The 13,503-nt window shown below is 42.5% G+C and overlaps 1 protein-coding gene across 1 annotated transcript in view; it reads left to right on the forward strand.

Moving 5' to 3' along the window:
* Positions 1-264: 264 nt before the first annotated feature.
* The window catches only part of LOC116889041 (gamma-aminobutyric acid receptor subunit alpha-3-like), a 176,149-nt gene continuing 162,910 nt past the window's right edge, over positions 265-13,503 (forward strand). Inside the window, exon 1 of the mRNA XM_032890235.1 lies at positions 265-478. Coding sequence (XP_032746126.1) covers positions 265-478 — 214 coding nt within the window. The remainder of the gene's footprint in view (positions 479-13,503) is intronic.

Raw genomic sequence — 13,503 nt, forward strand, 5'->3', positions numbered from 1 at the left:
CAAGGAATCAAGGAGTCAGACGGGACAGAGGACTACAGAATACACGCTTATAGGTACCAAGAGTGCCAATGGAAACCTCCAGAACAGAGGGTTTCAGGAATTAAGTGCACCCGGGGAACCGGCTCTGCAAAAGGCTGCCTTCCTGAGTCCCGCCCTCGGAGCCATAGCAACAGCAGCAGGAAGTCCCGGACACAAGGGGCAGGCTCAGCTATATCGTCTTTGGATTGGCTAGCGCCTTTTGACGCATAATTCCGCATTGCGGTTATGGGCGTTTTCCTGCCTTTCTTTTATGCGTCTGTCCTCTCGCTGCAGTTTTCTAAGCAAGGGGTTGACACAGGAGACATGTTGCTTTGCTGCTCTCCGCGCCCCACTTTCGATCTCGATCCTGTGCACCAAGTGTTCTTCGCTAGGCACCCGAACCCCGCTGACCGAACTCGGTGCCTACAAAGGCTGCCATCTCAGCCTTTCTTTCTCAAGGGTAGATTTTAAAATCCGCTGGGAAAATCGTTACAAAATATAAAGGGAATGTGGATCGATTTTTGGTTTCTTTTGTAGTTGGGTATACGTTTCCACGCTCTAAAAGGATCTTTAATCCTGCTTGGCTGCAGCCGTTTTTGTCTCCAGGACTTGAATCCTAAAATCCACAAAAGTAATTTTCTTGGGCTGTACGCGATTTTCAGTTTCTCTGGCCACTAGATGGCAATATTGTACAGGCCAACAATTCTTTACGCTTCTCCCCCGCCCTTTGTGTTTAAAAAAATTCTATTGAACCTTTTGTTTCTAAACTAGCTTTTTTCCTCCCTTGCCACTATTTCCTTTGAGCCAGCCTGGAACCGAGAATAAACTAGGCCACTTTCTGCTCTTTGCCTCTGTACAAAGTCCTTTGATTTTCCAATTTGGAATTTTTTCTATGGGTTCACCTTTTAGCTACATCCATTTCCACTTCTCTGTAAAGTCTTTTTTTTTTTTTTGGCTCCAACTAGTCCTGAGTTGAAATGCAGAGACAAATTTAGGGTGGAGGATACCAGTGTATAATAGAGAACTTTATAAAATTTTGATTTTTCTGTGAATTTGTATATGACTACTGTATTTTAAGCTTCTCCTCCAACTCTGTTTGTGCTCCCTTAGTGACTCTTTATCGTTTACACACACACACACACACACACACACACACACACACACACACACACACAAAGATATAAATACAATCTGCAGAGTTCACTTAGTGTTGCTCAAACATACATGTTTTTAAGAATGACTGCTTGGTATTGAATAAATAACTGGGGGCTGGAGCTCAAGGGGGAAAGACCTATTGTCCTCTTGGCAGTCACTAAATTGCCTGTAGTTCTTCAGCTCAATCTGCTGCCTTGTGAGGCCAGTGGCATGTCAACTGGTGTCCTGGTTCAGGTCTTTAGATGAGCATATTGTTGAGATTTCTCTGTCATATACAGAAGGCACTAATCTCATGACTTACTTCCTGCTCTTCTGGCTCTTAGAATCTACCTGCCCCCTCTTCCTTCCAGGATGGTCCCTGAGTCCACAGAGTAGGGCTTGTGTTGTAGATCTATCAATTTGGGGCTAGCTATTCCACTGTCATTTTTTTTTTCTATGCATTCTGACTAATGATGGATCTTTGTAATAGTTTTTATCGGCTGTAAAAAAAACTTCTTTGCTGACGTGGTCTACATTTTTTCCCTGTAGATATACAGATAAATATTTAGAATGCAGTTAAATACTGTACTATTTAGAAAACTGGCAGTAGTGGGTTCTCATCTAGGTACTGTGGCTTCAGCAGCAATGGGTAATTGGCTAAGTCTATACAGTTCCAGGCATGAAATCCCTCGTACTGAATGAGTCTTAAGTCCCTCAGACCCAAAAATCAAAAGGAGGAAAGCAGGCTTTTTTTTTTTAAATATATTCAACACTATGTTAGAGCATTTCACTTTTGGAGGGCGAGTGTGAACGGAAACCCCTAATTCCATACAATGTGGAGCTGAATTTCCTATATTTAGAGAAATTGCAGGGACAGTATACAGAATGATGGGTAAGCCTCTTCACTTTCCTGAGCATGGTCTAATCTCTGCTAAGTATGCCCCAGTATGTTATTTTTGAACTTATGTACAACTATATAGTTGGTAAAATTAACATGCGAGTTGTGATGGTTTGTATATGCTTGCCCAGGGATTGGCACTATTTGGAGGTATGGCCCTGTTGGAATAGGTCTATCACTGTGGGTGTGGGCTTTAAGACCCTCACCCTAGCTGCCTGGAAGCCAGTCTTGCTCTAGCAGCCTTCAGATGAAGATATAGAACTCTCAGCTCGGTTGGGGATTTAGCTCAGTGGTAGAGCACTTGCCCTAGCAAGCGGGGCCCTGGGTTCGGTCCCCAGCTCAAAAAAAAAAAAAAAAAAAAAAAAAAAAAAAAAAAAAAAGAACTCTCAGCTCCTCCTGTACCAGGCCTGCCTGGATGCTGCCAAGCTCCTGCCTTGATGATACTGGACTGAACCTCTGAACCTGTAAGCCAGTCCCAATTAAATATTGTTCTTATAAAAGTTGCGTTGGTCATGGTGTCTGCTCACAGCAGTAAAACACTTAACTTAGACACTAGTTAAAAATGCGCCTTAACTCTGGTCAGGGAAAAGGGTAGACTAACCGCAAACCTGCACATCTTCTGATCCTCCAAATCGAATCCATCAGGCTCATTCCCAGCTCTGCTACAGAACACCTGTTGGAGTCCTACACCAACCCCCTGCAATTCTACTACCTCCAGTAGATTACACAGATTTTCCCTGGCCAACCTCTCCCATTGCTTAATTCTAGCCCCCAACTGCAGCAGGCACTCCCTGGGAACCTACTGGGGAGAGAACACTCTGGGGAGAGAAGCAGGTAGGCTGACAGCAGATCTTCATCTCTCCCTCTGTTCCTCCAAGTCCAATCCCCAGGTCTCATCACCAGCTCTGTAATAGACCCTCTGAGTGGCCTTTCCTTACTCTATGCCCTCAGAGAATGAACTATCCAGAACCTGCTGGGACACCCTGCTTTCCCTGATAGTGCCAACAGCCCATCCCCATTCCTAAGTGTCAGTCACCAATACCCAGAAACATATTTTACCTGGAACCCCCAGTGCCCACACGTATCAGGACCCAGAAGATTTCCGTACCAGGTAACACACAGACAGTACACTCTCCTAAGAATCAGAGAGGAAACAGACACCAAAGAACAAAAGACCCAGTCGACAAAGTCAAAATCAGGTATCAGCACCAAGAATTGCAATCCCAGATGGCCAGACAACAACATAAAAACACAATCAATAACAATGGGTCAATGTGTCTCCCCTGGAGCCCAGAAACCCTACTTACCCAGCAAAAGCCCAAGAAAAATACCTTAAAACCAAATTATGAATATGATGGAAGTCCTTAAGGAGGGATGAATATATCCCTTAAAGAAATCCAGGAAATGGCAAACAGTGGAAGGAAATAATAAAAATGTTCAAGATCTGAAACAGAAATTGAATCAATAAAGGAAACTAAAACTGAGGGAAATTTAGAAACTAAAACCTTAGGAACACAGACTGGAACTACACGGGAAAATTTCACAAACAAAATACAAGAGATGAAAGACAAAACCCCAGGCATTGAAGAACCATTAATGTATGACCATGCATAAATGGTCAAAGAAAATGTTAAATCAAAAATCTCCTCACTTGTTCAACTATGTTCATAGCAGCTTTATTTGTAATAGCCAGAAACTGGAAATAACCTGGATGTCCCTCAACTAAAGAATAAAGAAAATGTAGTACAGCTATACAATGGGATCCTATTCAGCTATTAAAAACAAAGACATCACGAATTTTGCAAGCAAATGGATGGATCTTGAGAATATCATCCTGAGTGAGGTGACCAAGGTGACCAAGCCCCAAGTTGGATGTGCACAGTATGTACTCACTTATAAGTGCATATGAGCCATAAAATACAAGATAACCATGCAACACACCAGAGACCCAAAGAAGCTAAAAAAGAAGGAAGGCCCATGTGAGGATGATCTCACTTAGAAGGAGTAATAAAATAGTCATAGGAGGCAGATGGAGGGAGAGAAATGAGTTGGAGAGGGGAGGGGAAGGAGAATGAGAAGATTCAGCACCAGGTGTGGGGAGGGACAGGAGAGATGGCCAAATGGCCATGAGAATGGATGGAAACCTGCAACTGACATGGGTGGGGAGGTGGGGAGATCTCCCGAATGTGACAGAGACCTGGGAGGAGTTAAGTGCCCAAGAATCAAAGGTAGTGTACTTAGCTGTGACTCATAGCATTGGAAATATGGAACCTGACGAGGTCACTTCCTGTAGCCAGGCAGAAACCCCAATGGAACCATAGGTATATCAAGTCTCCCACAAAACCTTACATCCCAGATTTATCCTGTCTTCAAGAAATGCAAGCACAGGGAACAGAGGTATGGGAATGGCCTACCAGTAACTGGCCCCACTTGAGACCTATCCCATGGGTAAGCACCAATCCCTGACCCTATTAATGATACTCTGTTGTACTTGCACACAGGAACCTACCATTGCTGTCCTCTAAGAGACTCTACCCAGGAGCTGACTCAGATGCAGACACAGTGAGACCGTGGGTGCAGCATGGGGACACTGATGGCAGAATAGAAGGAAGGATTGCAGACCTGGAGAGGATAGGAACTCCACAGAAAGACCAACAGAGTCAACTAACCTGAACCTTTGGGGTTCTTAGACTCTGAACCACCAACGAAAGAACATATACAGGCTGGACCTAGGCCTCCCTTCATGTATGTAGCAGATGTGCAGACTGGTCCTTATGTGGGTCCTAAACAACTGGAATGGAGGCTATCCCAAAAGATTTTGCCTGTACATGGGATATGTTTTTCTAGCTGGGCTACCCTGTCTGACCTCAATGGGAGAGGATGCACCTAGCTTTGCAGAGACTTGATGTGCCAGGGTAGGGGATACCCAGAGGGCCTCCATATGCTCAGAGGGAAGGGGAGGGATGGGGGGGAAGGATTGTCTAAAATATGGGAGGAGATCTTGAGGCTGGAAGATACAAGTTTCTGACCTGGATCTTGGCATGGAGATCTTGAGGCACAGTAGCCATGAAAAGCTTAGGCCCGGGCAAGGTAGTGCACACTTTTCATCCCAGGAGACTGAGACAAGGAGATCTGAGTTCAAGGTCAGCCTGGGACAAAAGAAGTCTGAGATCCAGGCGTGGTGGTGGTACACACCTGTAATCTGGGACACACATTCTGCTGGAGAAAGATTCTTTGTCTGCTTGCACTTACTTGCCAGCACATCTGTTGGAATCTATTTCTTCAGGATTCCAGCTTATTCAGAAGAGCAGCTAAAACACCTAGCCTTGTGGGACTGAGTAACTACTAGATTCTTGGACTTCCCACCCACAGCTGACCATTGTTGGGTCAGTTGAACTACAGACTGTAAGTCATTACAATAAATTCCCTTTATATAGAGACATTCCATAAGTTCTGTGATTCTAGAGAATCCTAAGACAGATGGTTTTGCTCTTTACCTGCTTGCCTTCATTCTCAGTGGCAAGTTCATTTCTTGGCTGGCGTTAGAGCCTAATTCTTTATGACTCTGTCATATACTAAAGAATGCAACAAGTCTCACACCTTAGTACAAATGACTCCTTAATGAAAGTACCATTCTGGCTGTAAAACTCAATATATAGACAGCTAAAATGAAAACAAAGGCCTAATCTATGAAAGTCCATTGTTCTGGAAAAGTCTCTAAATATATATATTGACCTTGATTTTTTGCTTCAGTAGTTCTGTTTCCAGATGTTTTTGTTAACTGAAGTATGTCAACCTAACATGGTTTTTGTGTTTGTGTTTAAAAGTTTCTCTCTCTCTCTCTCTCTCTCTCTCTCTCTCTCTCTCTCTCTCTCTCACACACACACACACACACACACACACACACACACACACACACACACACACACACACACACAGACGCACACACAGTGTAGTCACCAGCTAACTAATAAAGAGTTTCTATTGGCTTAAACCCATGTCTCAACAGTCTTCTCTGGAGATACCCCACATTTCTAGAGGTCCTGGGCTCCCTGGAGACTAAACCTTTAGACTTGGAGGGTCTGGGAGTCCCTTGGAGAGGAAAACTGTGGTGGTCAAGGAGGCTTCCTGGGGGGGGGTGCACAATCTGAGATGTTCAGGTCCCAAGGGTTCCTTTGATCCAATCTCTGGCTAATGCACCAGAGGAGTCTGACACCTCCACCCCAAAAGAAACATTATAAACTCACCTGGTCTGTCACCTCCAGAGGTGAGGCGCCTTCTGTTTGAACACACAGGAGAGGGTGGATACAGCTGCTGATCCAGTATCTGGGATCCATTTGAGAAGTCTGGTCAGGTGTATGAATGTGCAGTGGTCACCCCTGGTTGTTTTCACTGTGTGTGTGTGTGTGTGTGTGTGTGTGTGTGTGTGTGTGTGTGTTTTGTTTCACTATATCAACCTGTGACTTGCTGTAGTGTGAGTCCCACCCTCCAAACTAAAGAGATCTGCATATCCTCTGATTAGTGAACTGACTTCTTTTATGTCTGTCATATCACCCAGAGAAAACAAACAAAACAAAAAAAAAAACACACCAAAATGTTAGAGCCACTATCAGTCACTGCCTCTGCTGCTGCTGCTGCTGCCTTGCTGCACGCCCGGCTGCCGCCACCCCCACCACCACCACCATCATCCCCACCTCCCACCACCTCCACCACCATCACCACCTCCACCACCACCACCACCACCACCACCACCTCCACCACCACCACCACCACCCCCCTGCCTGCCCTTCCTGCAGACTGCCCCATTGTTTCATCACTCGACTCCTGTTCATGGTCCTGGTCCCTATGTGACAGTAAGGAAGTGTCCCACCTCTCATCCTGAGGATACCCTGCCATCTAAGCACACAGGTAGGGAGAAATAGTTCCCCAAGCAGGCACTTCCTCCCTCGCATGGCCCAAGGGAAGGAATGGGCAGAGCCCAAAAAAAAAAAAGTCCTGCTCCTCCATTTTGATGACTTACCTTCTCCATTTCAGCCAGTGATCCAGGGAATTGAAAAAATACAAAACACACCATTAAGTAGAGAAACAGCCCCCAGGCAGGGGCATCTCTCTCTGCCAGACAATGCAGACTGGGCAGACTGGATTTTCCATTCTGTCCAATACAAACCAAGGAGAAATTAAACAATTTTCACTAGGACCCTTTTTTTTAAAAGAAGGATTAAAGACAGCTGCTAAAAAAGATGTCCTTTTGTCACCCAGTTGGTCCCAAATATTAAAAAAAACTCCTAAAAGTAAAAATTTTTTCAAGGTATAAACAGGTTCCAGTTGCTGGAGATAACTCAAAAGATAACAGAACTGTTTGGAAAAAGGCATTTTGCATAAACTGAAAGCTACTGTCAGGAGCCATCATAAGACAAGCTAATAACTAGCAGGTGATCTTCCTGAGATGATCTTCTTTGGATTATAATCCATGACAGATTTGCTATTATAGTAAAGGCCCAAGAGAATTCATTTTAGGAGAAATTCCTGCTATTAACATGCTTTCCTGTTATTATTAAACATATATAACAATGTTAGCCCACCCTTTTGAGCAGAACTCTGCAGATCTATGAAGATGTACTGCCTTGTAGTGATGTTATATAGACAAATAGATGGTTTCTTATGTCTTAATAATGATCCTAGAAGAATTATTAAAATTATATCAGTGATTATTAAACTCTTTTATAGTAGGACTGCTTTTGTGATGGTCAGAACTGCAGTGAGAACTCTGCCAGTCTCCCAAGTGTAACCAGTTAATTGCTTTTAGATAGTAACCAGACTTTCTCCTATTCAGAGCACATTCCTAGAGGTTGTAAAACAATTAACCACAGGTCATAAAAGAGGAGCTAACGATTTATTATAGGAGCTAGAACAGAAGATAAGATATTGCCTGGGTTTATCTATACCAACTTCACTAATATCTCAGTTATGGTTTTAAACTTTCACTGAACCTGTGGAGCTGAGACAGGTGATGGATATTTAGCCAGATAATTACTCCTAATGGCTATGCATGTTAACATTCTATGTTGTAAACTTCTATTTCAATTTAGGATTTATTTATTTTGTGTGTGTGTGTGTGTGTGTGTGTGTGTGTGTGTGTGTGTGTGTGTGTGTGTGTTAACATGTGATGAACTTTTAACCTGTAATCATGTACTGAAGACAAAGGGATGAGAAGAAGAGAAGAAAATTTTCCCTTTCCCCACTTAGGATCTGTCTGCTTTCCCCTTAGACAGCTTTCATAGGAAACTTTTCACAACTTAGTAATAAATGCTGTAATCACTTTTCTAAGTGTCCCCTTTTCTTCCTGTGTCTTCCCACTAGGAGGCTGAAAGTCAGAGCAGAGCAGTTCCCGCTGAGATAGAACGAAGGTCACATTATTTAATCCCTGCTGTTAGGCTACAGGTGTCAATCACCTAAGCCAGCAGCAGCCTCTGAAAGAGCAAGAAAGTTTTTAGGACTTTTTAGAAGTTATCATCAGCATTTCAGTACAGTTAGCTAGAAAGTCCAGAGACCCTCAGACTTTATAACCATCACCAGAGTCCTACTTTGTGACCCTGCCACTACCCTCTCCAGGCCAGGAGGCTCCCAGCAAGCCTTCTCTGATGATAAGACACAGACTTACAGATACCCAGCATAAATCTGGCACCTTACCCTCTGTCAGAAGAATATCTCCTAGCTAAAAGTTCTGCCTCCAATTCAAAGATACAGTTGGACTATCTTTCAGATTGACAAGAAAGATTCTCAGAGATGTGGGCAGAAATGAACTTCTGAGGACTGGCCTAATGAGAAGCTCCTATATTGTTCAACTAACCAGTTCATCCATATTCACTCATCTAGATTAAACAATATCCAATGACCATGAAAACAAAAGGGGAAATTGTAGTTCTTCATATCGTCTGTCTTAGAGAAACAGGCATCCTGGTGCTCTGGTCCTGTTTGTGAAGAAAACTGAACCTCTGATTCTCATGAGTCTGATTCCTCCAGAGAAACAGGTGTGCATTATCTTGGACCTGAAAGGTGCATTATTCTTCATCTCCCATTGGCAGAGGTGAGTCAACCCATCTTCGGTTTTAAATGGACAGATAGAGGAATGGCACAGCAATCAATTCCCTGCCCTTCTGGCAGAGGTTTTTCTGAAAAAGTAGATTATAAAAGGGCTACTGAAGGGCTGTTGCAAGAGCTACAGATCTGGGCTACAGAATGTAGCTTTGTAGAAGCTATTTTGACTATCAGTTGAGGGGAGGTGGTGTGGGCAGCCCAGGGCTGGTGCAATACTTGGCCTTGCTAATGAGTAGGGTTGCTTTTTATAATAACATACACCTATCTTGACTTTAAGTTACTCTGAGGCCAGAAACTGCAGGCCTCTGGACGTATTGACACTTGTTGCTAAAAGGAGAGTGATTAGGTAAAAGATTTATTGCTATCACTCCCTTCTCTGTCCAGGCACCCAGAAGCCCTTCCTTGGCCTGGCTGGTTAACTCTTTGTGAACCAGAGAGGACGGAAAGGAAAAGAATGAAGATGTGTTATACAGGCAGATATGCACAGTCACATATTCATTCATACATAGATTTAACTTCTCACATTCTCACACATTAACACATTCACATTTTTGTTGGGCCCAACCACCTGTCTCATACACTCCACAAGTATTCATGCATGCTTCCATACACACATATACCTAACATGTACATATAGACAAGCAGACATAAACATTGGATAGGTGGATGGCTGGATGGATAGATGGATGATGGATGGATGGATGATGGATGGATGGATGGATGGACAGATGGATGGGGTCAAGCCCCCCAAACCAAACCATCCAACCAATAACTTTCCTTTCTCTGGTCCTTTTATACCTTCTTAGAAAAAGAGTTCTTTAGAAAATTACCTCAGAGACAAAATCTTACATAAAATGGGAGTTACAGAAGAATGTTCATATTAAATTCCAAGCAGTATTTCATTTTATATGCTCATTATAAGTTCAAAGCAACAGTTTTTATGTGGCCTTGCCTTTTCATAGTGCACACCTGTGGCTTTGTCCTTGGACCTAAATGTATTTTTTTCCTTAAACAAAAATTTGTTCCAAGTCTATTTCTCTTTTTATTGTAATTATGAAAGCTGATTTTATTTATTATACAGCTTTTACTTACTATTATGAGGAGTGAGCACATTTTATTCTTGATTCTAACTTTGCTATGTCTTTCTAGCAAAGAAACTAAGACCATCTCTTAAAAACTTTCTTCCTGATGTGCTCATGGTCAACCTCTACTCTATTCCTCTTGTCTTGTCTTCTCTTGTCTTCTCTTCTCTCTTCTCTCTTCTTCCTTCTCTTCCTCCTCCTCCTCCTCTTCTTCTTCTCTCTCTGTGTCTCTGTGTCTGTCTCTCTCTCTCTGCCTTTCTGTCTCTACTACCTTCTCAACTCCCCTCCCCATTCCCTGAATACACTCTGTTCTATGATATATATATATATATATATATATATATATATATATCTTCCTAAGACTATTTGAATCAAATCAGGAATTCTATAGAATCATTAACTCATATAAACAGCATTAAATCATGAGAGTTCATCTTTATGTTGATATGCAGGAAATTTGATCAATGGGGGGGGCTAATGCCCAGGGATTATTATATTAATTTAATAATGTCAGGAAAGACATATCAGCTTTAAGAAACAATCCTGAGATAAAGAGACTCTTTGGGACCTTGCCATCGAGTTCACACATCACAGACCATGCAAAAACACTTCCAGGAAGGCTACCTGCTAGCCTTAGCATATCCTAGATGGCTCCTGGCAGGGAGGCAAAAGAAGCTTGTCTGTCTCAGACAGATCCCAACTCCAAAGACTAAGAGACAGGTTCAAGAGTTTCTAGGTGCAGTTGGATATGGCTGCCTTTGGATATCAGAATTTGTGGAAATATTCAAGCCTTTATACAGTACAATGGGGTGAGGGTGGTACCTAGCCCCTAATCTGCACTACGAATAAACGAAAGGCTTTTGAGGTTTCAAAAACATCTCTGACTTCAGCTTTAGCCCTAGAACTTCCAGAAGTCTCAAAACCTTTCATCTGTTTGTCCATGAAACAAAAGACAATAGAGGTTTTAGCCCAAACTTTGGGATCATGGGAACACCCTATGATATACCTGTCCAATCAACTGGACCATGTACTCACCGAATGGCCTAACTGTCTAAGAGCTACTGCTAGCAGCTTTGAAAAACACAGGCAAGGGAACTCTGGGTCAAGATATAATACCCACAGCACCCACACCCTCCTCCAAGGAATACCAAAACACTCTATGTCTAATTACTGTCTGACCTAGTACGAGATCCACCCTTAAGTCTGGTTTGAGAAACCCACCACCATCAATCCTATTACCCTCTTGCCTAATGACAACCTGCAGGTGGCTCATCCATGACTGTATGTGGGAACTGCAGTGGCTACTTTAACTGAATGGATCTGGGGCTAAGTCAGGTAACCCAGGCCCAAAAGCAGGCTCAGAGAGCATCAGTTGGCAGATCTGACCCAGGCTCTCAGAGTATTATCCAGGTATCATCCAGGACTCCATCCACAGACAGTCATTATGCTTCAACTACTGTGCATGTTCACATGATGTACAGAGAGAGAGGGCTTCCCACTGATGAACAAAAGAACATTTGAAAATATTGCCCACCCCCAGAGACTATTTGGCTTCCCCTACAATTACAAAGTTCCCCACTGCCAGGCCACTGACCTTTACTTAACTGATGATGCCACTATAAATGTCTGTTCATATGGAGGAAAGGAAATATGTGGGACTTCTACTTCTGGGCTCTGTAGTTGGCAGAAACAAGGGAACCTTTATTGTAGAACTGAAATGTCCTGAAATTTTCCTTTAAAAAGATTCTGGCCTTTGGCAAATGGGAAAAACCTGAGGAATCAAACTCTATACCACAAGAAGGGACCCTGGAGATAGAGTTAATCATTCCCAGCCAGAAATCAGCCAGGATTGCTGGTTGTGTCTAAACATTCAGCCCCTATACTACATAGGGATAGGAACTAACCAGACTGTCAGCCCATTGACTGACAAAACTCAGTGTGACTAGAGACAGCCCAAATTAAAGGTAGAGGGTTTATAAGGGACTAAAACTTGTCTAATATCCAAAACCTTTGGTGTAGGCACTTCCCTTATTCCGATGCCAGCTTATTCTGCTTTATGGGTTAATTCATCTGGATGACAAAAATAAATCTGCACCCTTGAGACAACCACTTGGTGGGCATGCACAAATGGTTTGACTAAATGTGCCTCTTCTGATACTTTCCCAACTAAGAAGACAGGTTGATCAAGACCTAGAGGTATTAAAACAGCATTTAGATTCCCTTCCAAAATGGATTCCTACAAAATTGGAGAGGCTTAGACTTACTTCTCAGAAGATAAGGGGGCCTATATATGGTTTTGCAAGACCTAATCAATCAGGTGTAATTAGTAGAAATCCTCTGGTCGGAAAAAACCTAAAAAAGAAAGAGAGACAAACACATAAATCTGATAATTGGTACCAGTTTCTGTTCTCTTGGTCCCCCTGGCTAACAACTCTGCTATTATCACTTACTTAGCCTTTAATTATCATTTTGATCAGATTAACAGCAGGCCTTGCATTTTAAATTATATGACCAATTATAGATATTCAATAACATTACCAGTTCTTAGGAACAAGTACATATTTTTAAAGTAGGATGAACCTACAATTTAATTCATTCAGTAAGACCAGTGGGGAATGTAACAGGGCCCCAGACTTGGGTAGGCCTTCAGACCTTAGCACAACTGACTCCATGATAGAAGTAGCATTCAGACTATAAAAATCAGTACAAACACAGCGCTACTGCCAAAACTAAAACAAAGACCTAATCCATCAAAGTCCATAGTTCTGGGAAAGTTTCCAAATATACTAACCTTATTTTTGGCTTCTATAGTTCAACCTCTGGTTAACTGTTCTTGTTAACTGAAATATGTTAACCCAGGATATGAGTGGCTACATTGGGATCCCAAACACACAGTGTAGTTGCCGGCTGGCTAATAAAGACTTTCTATTGGCTTAAACCCACATCTGAGCAGTCTTCTCTAATGGATACCCCACAACTTACTTAAAGGCTGGTTTTGCCTCTAGATGGCACCTTCCATTTTGGCTTTTCACATATTGAACTTTAAACTGGTGCTTATTCCATGGCCATATCACAAATGTACTTAGTAAGTATCTCTGGGGATAGGGCCCAGACATCACTTTTCCCTGATGGGAGATTCTGATGAATCTTCTACATTTATACTGTCTTACTTTTGACATTATCTGATATTATATTTTGCTATCGTATGTCAATATATGTCAGTTATTATGTTATGAAGAACTTCTCACTCTAACGTTATATTTTTGCTCTTTA

The sequence above is a fragment of the Rattus rattus genome, chromosome X (assembly GCF_011064425.1).
Source record: "Rattus rattus isolate New Zealand chromosome X, Rrattus_CSIRO_v1, whole genome shotgun sequence".
Taxonomy (NCBI): domain Eukaryota; kingdom Metazoa; phylum Chordata; class Mammalia; order Rodentia; family Muridae; genus Rattus; species Rattus rattus.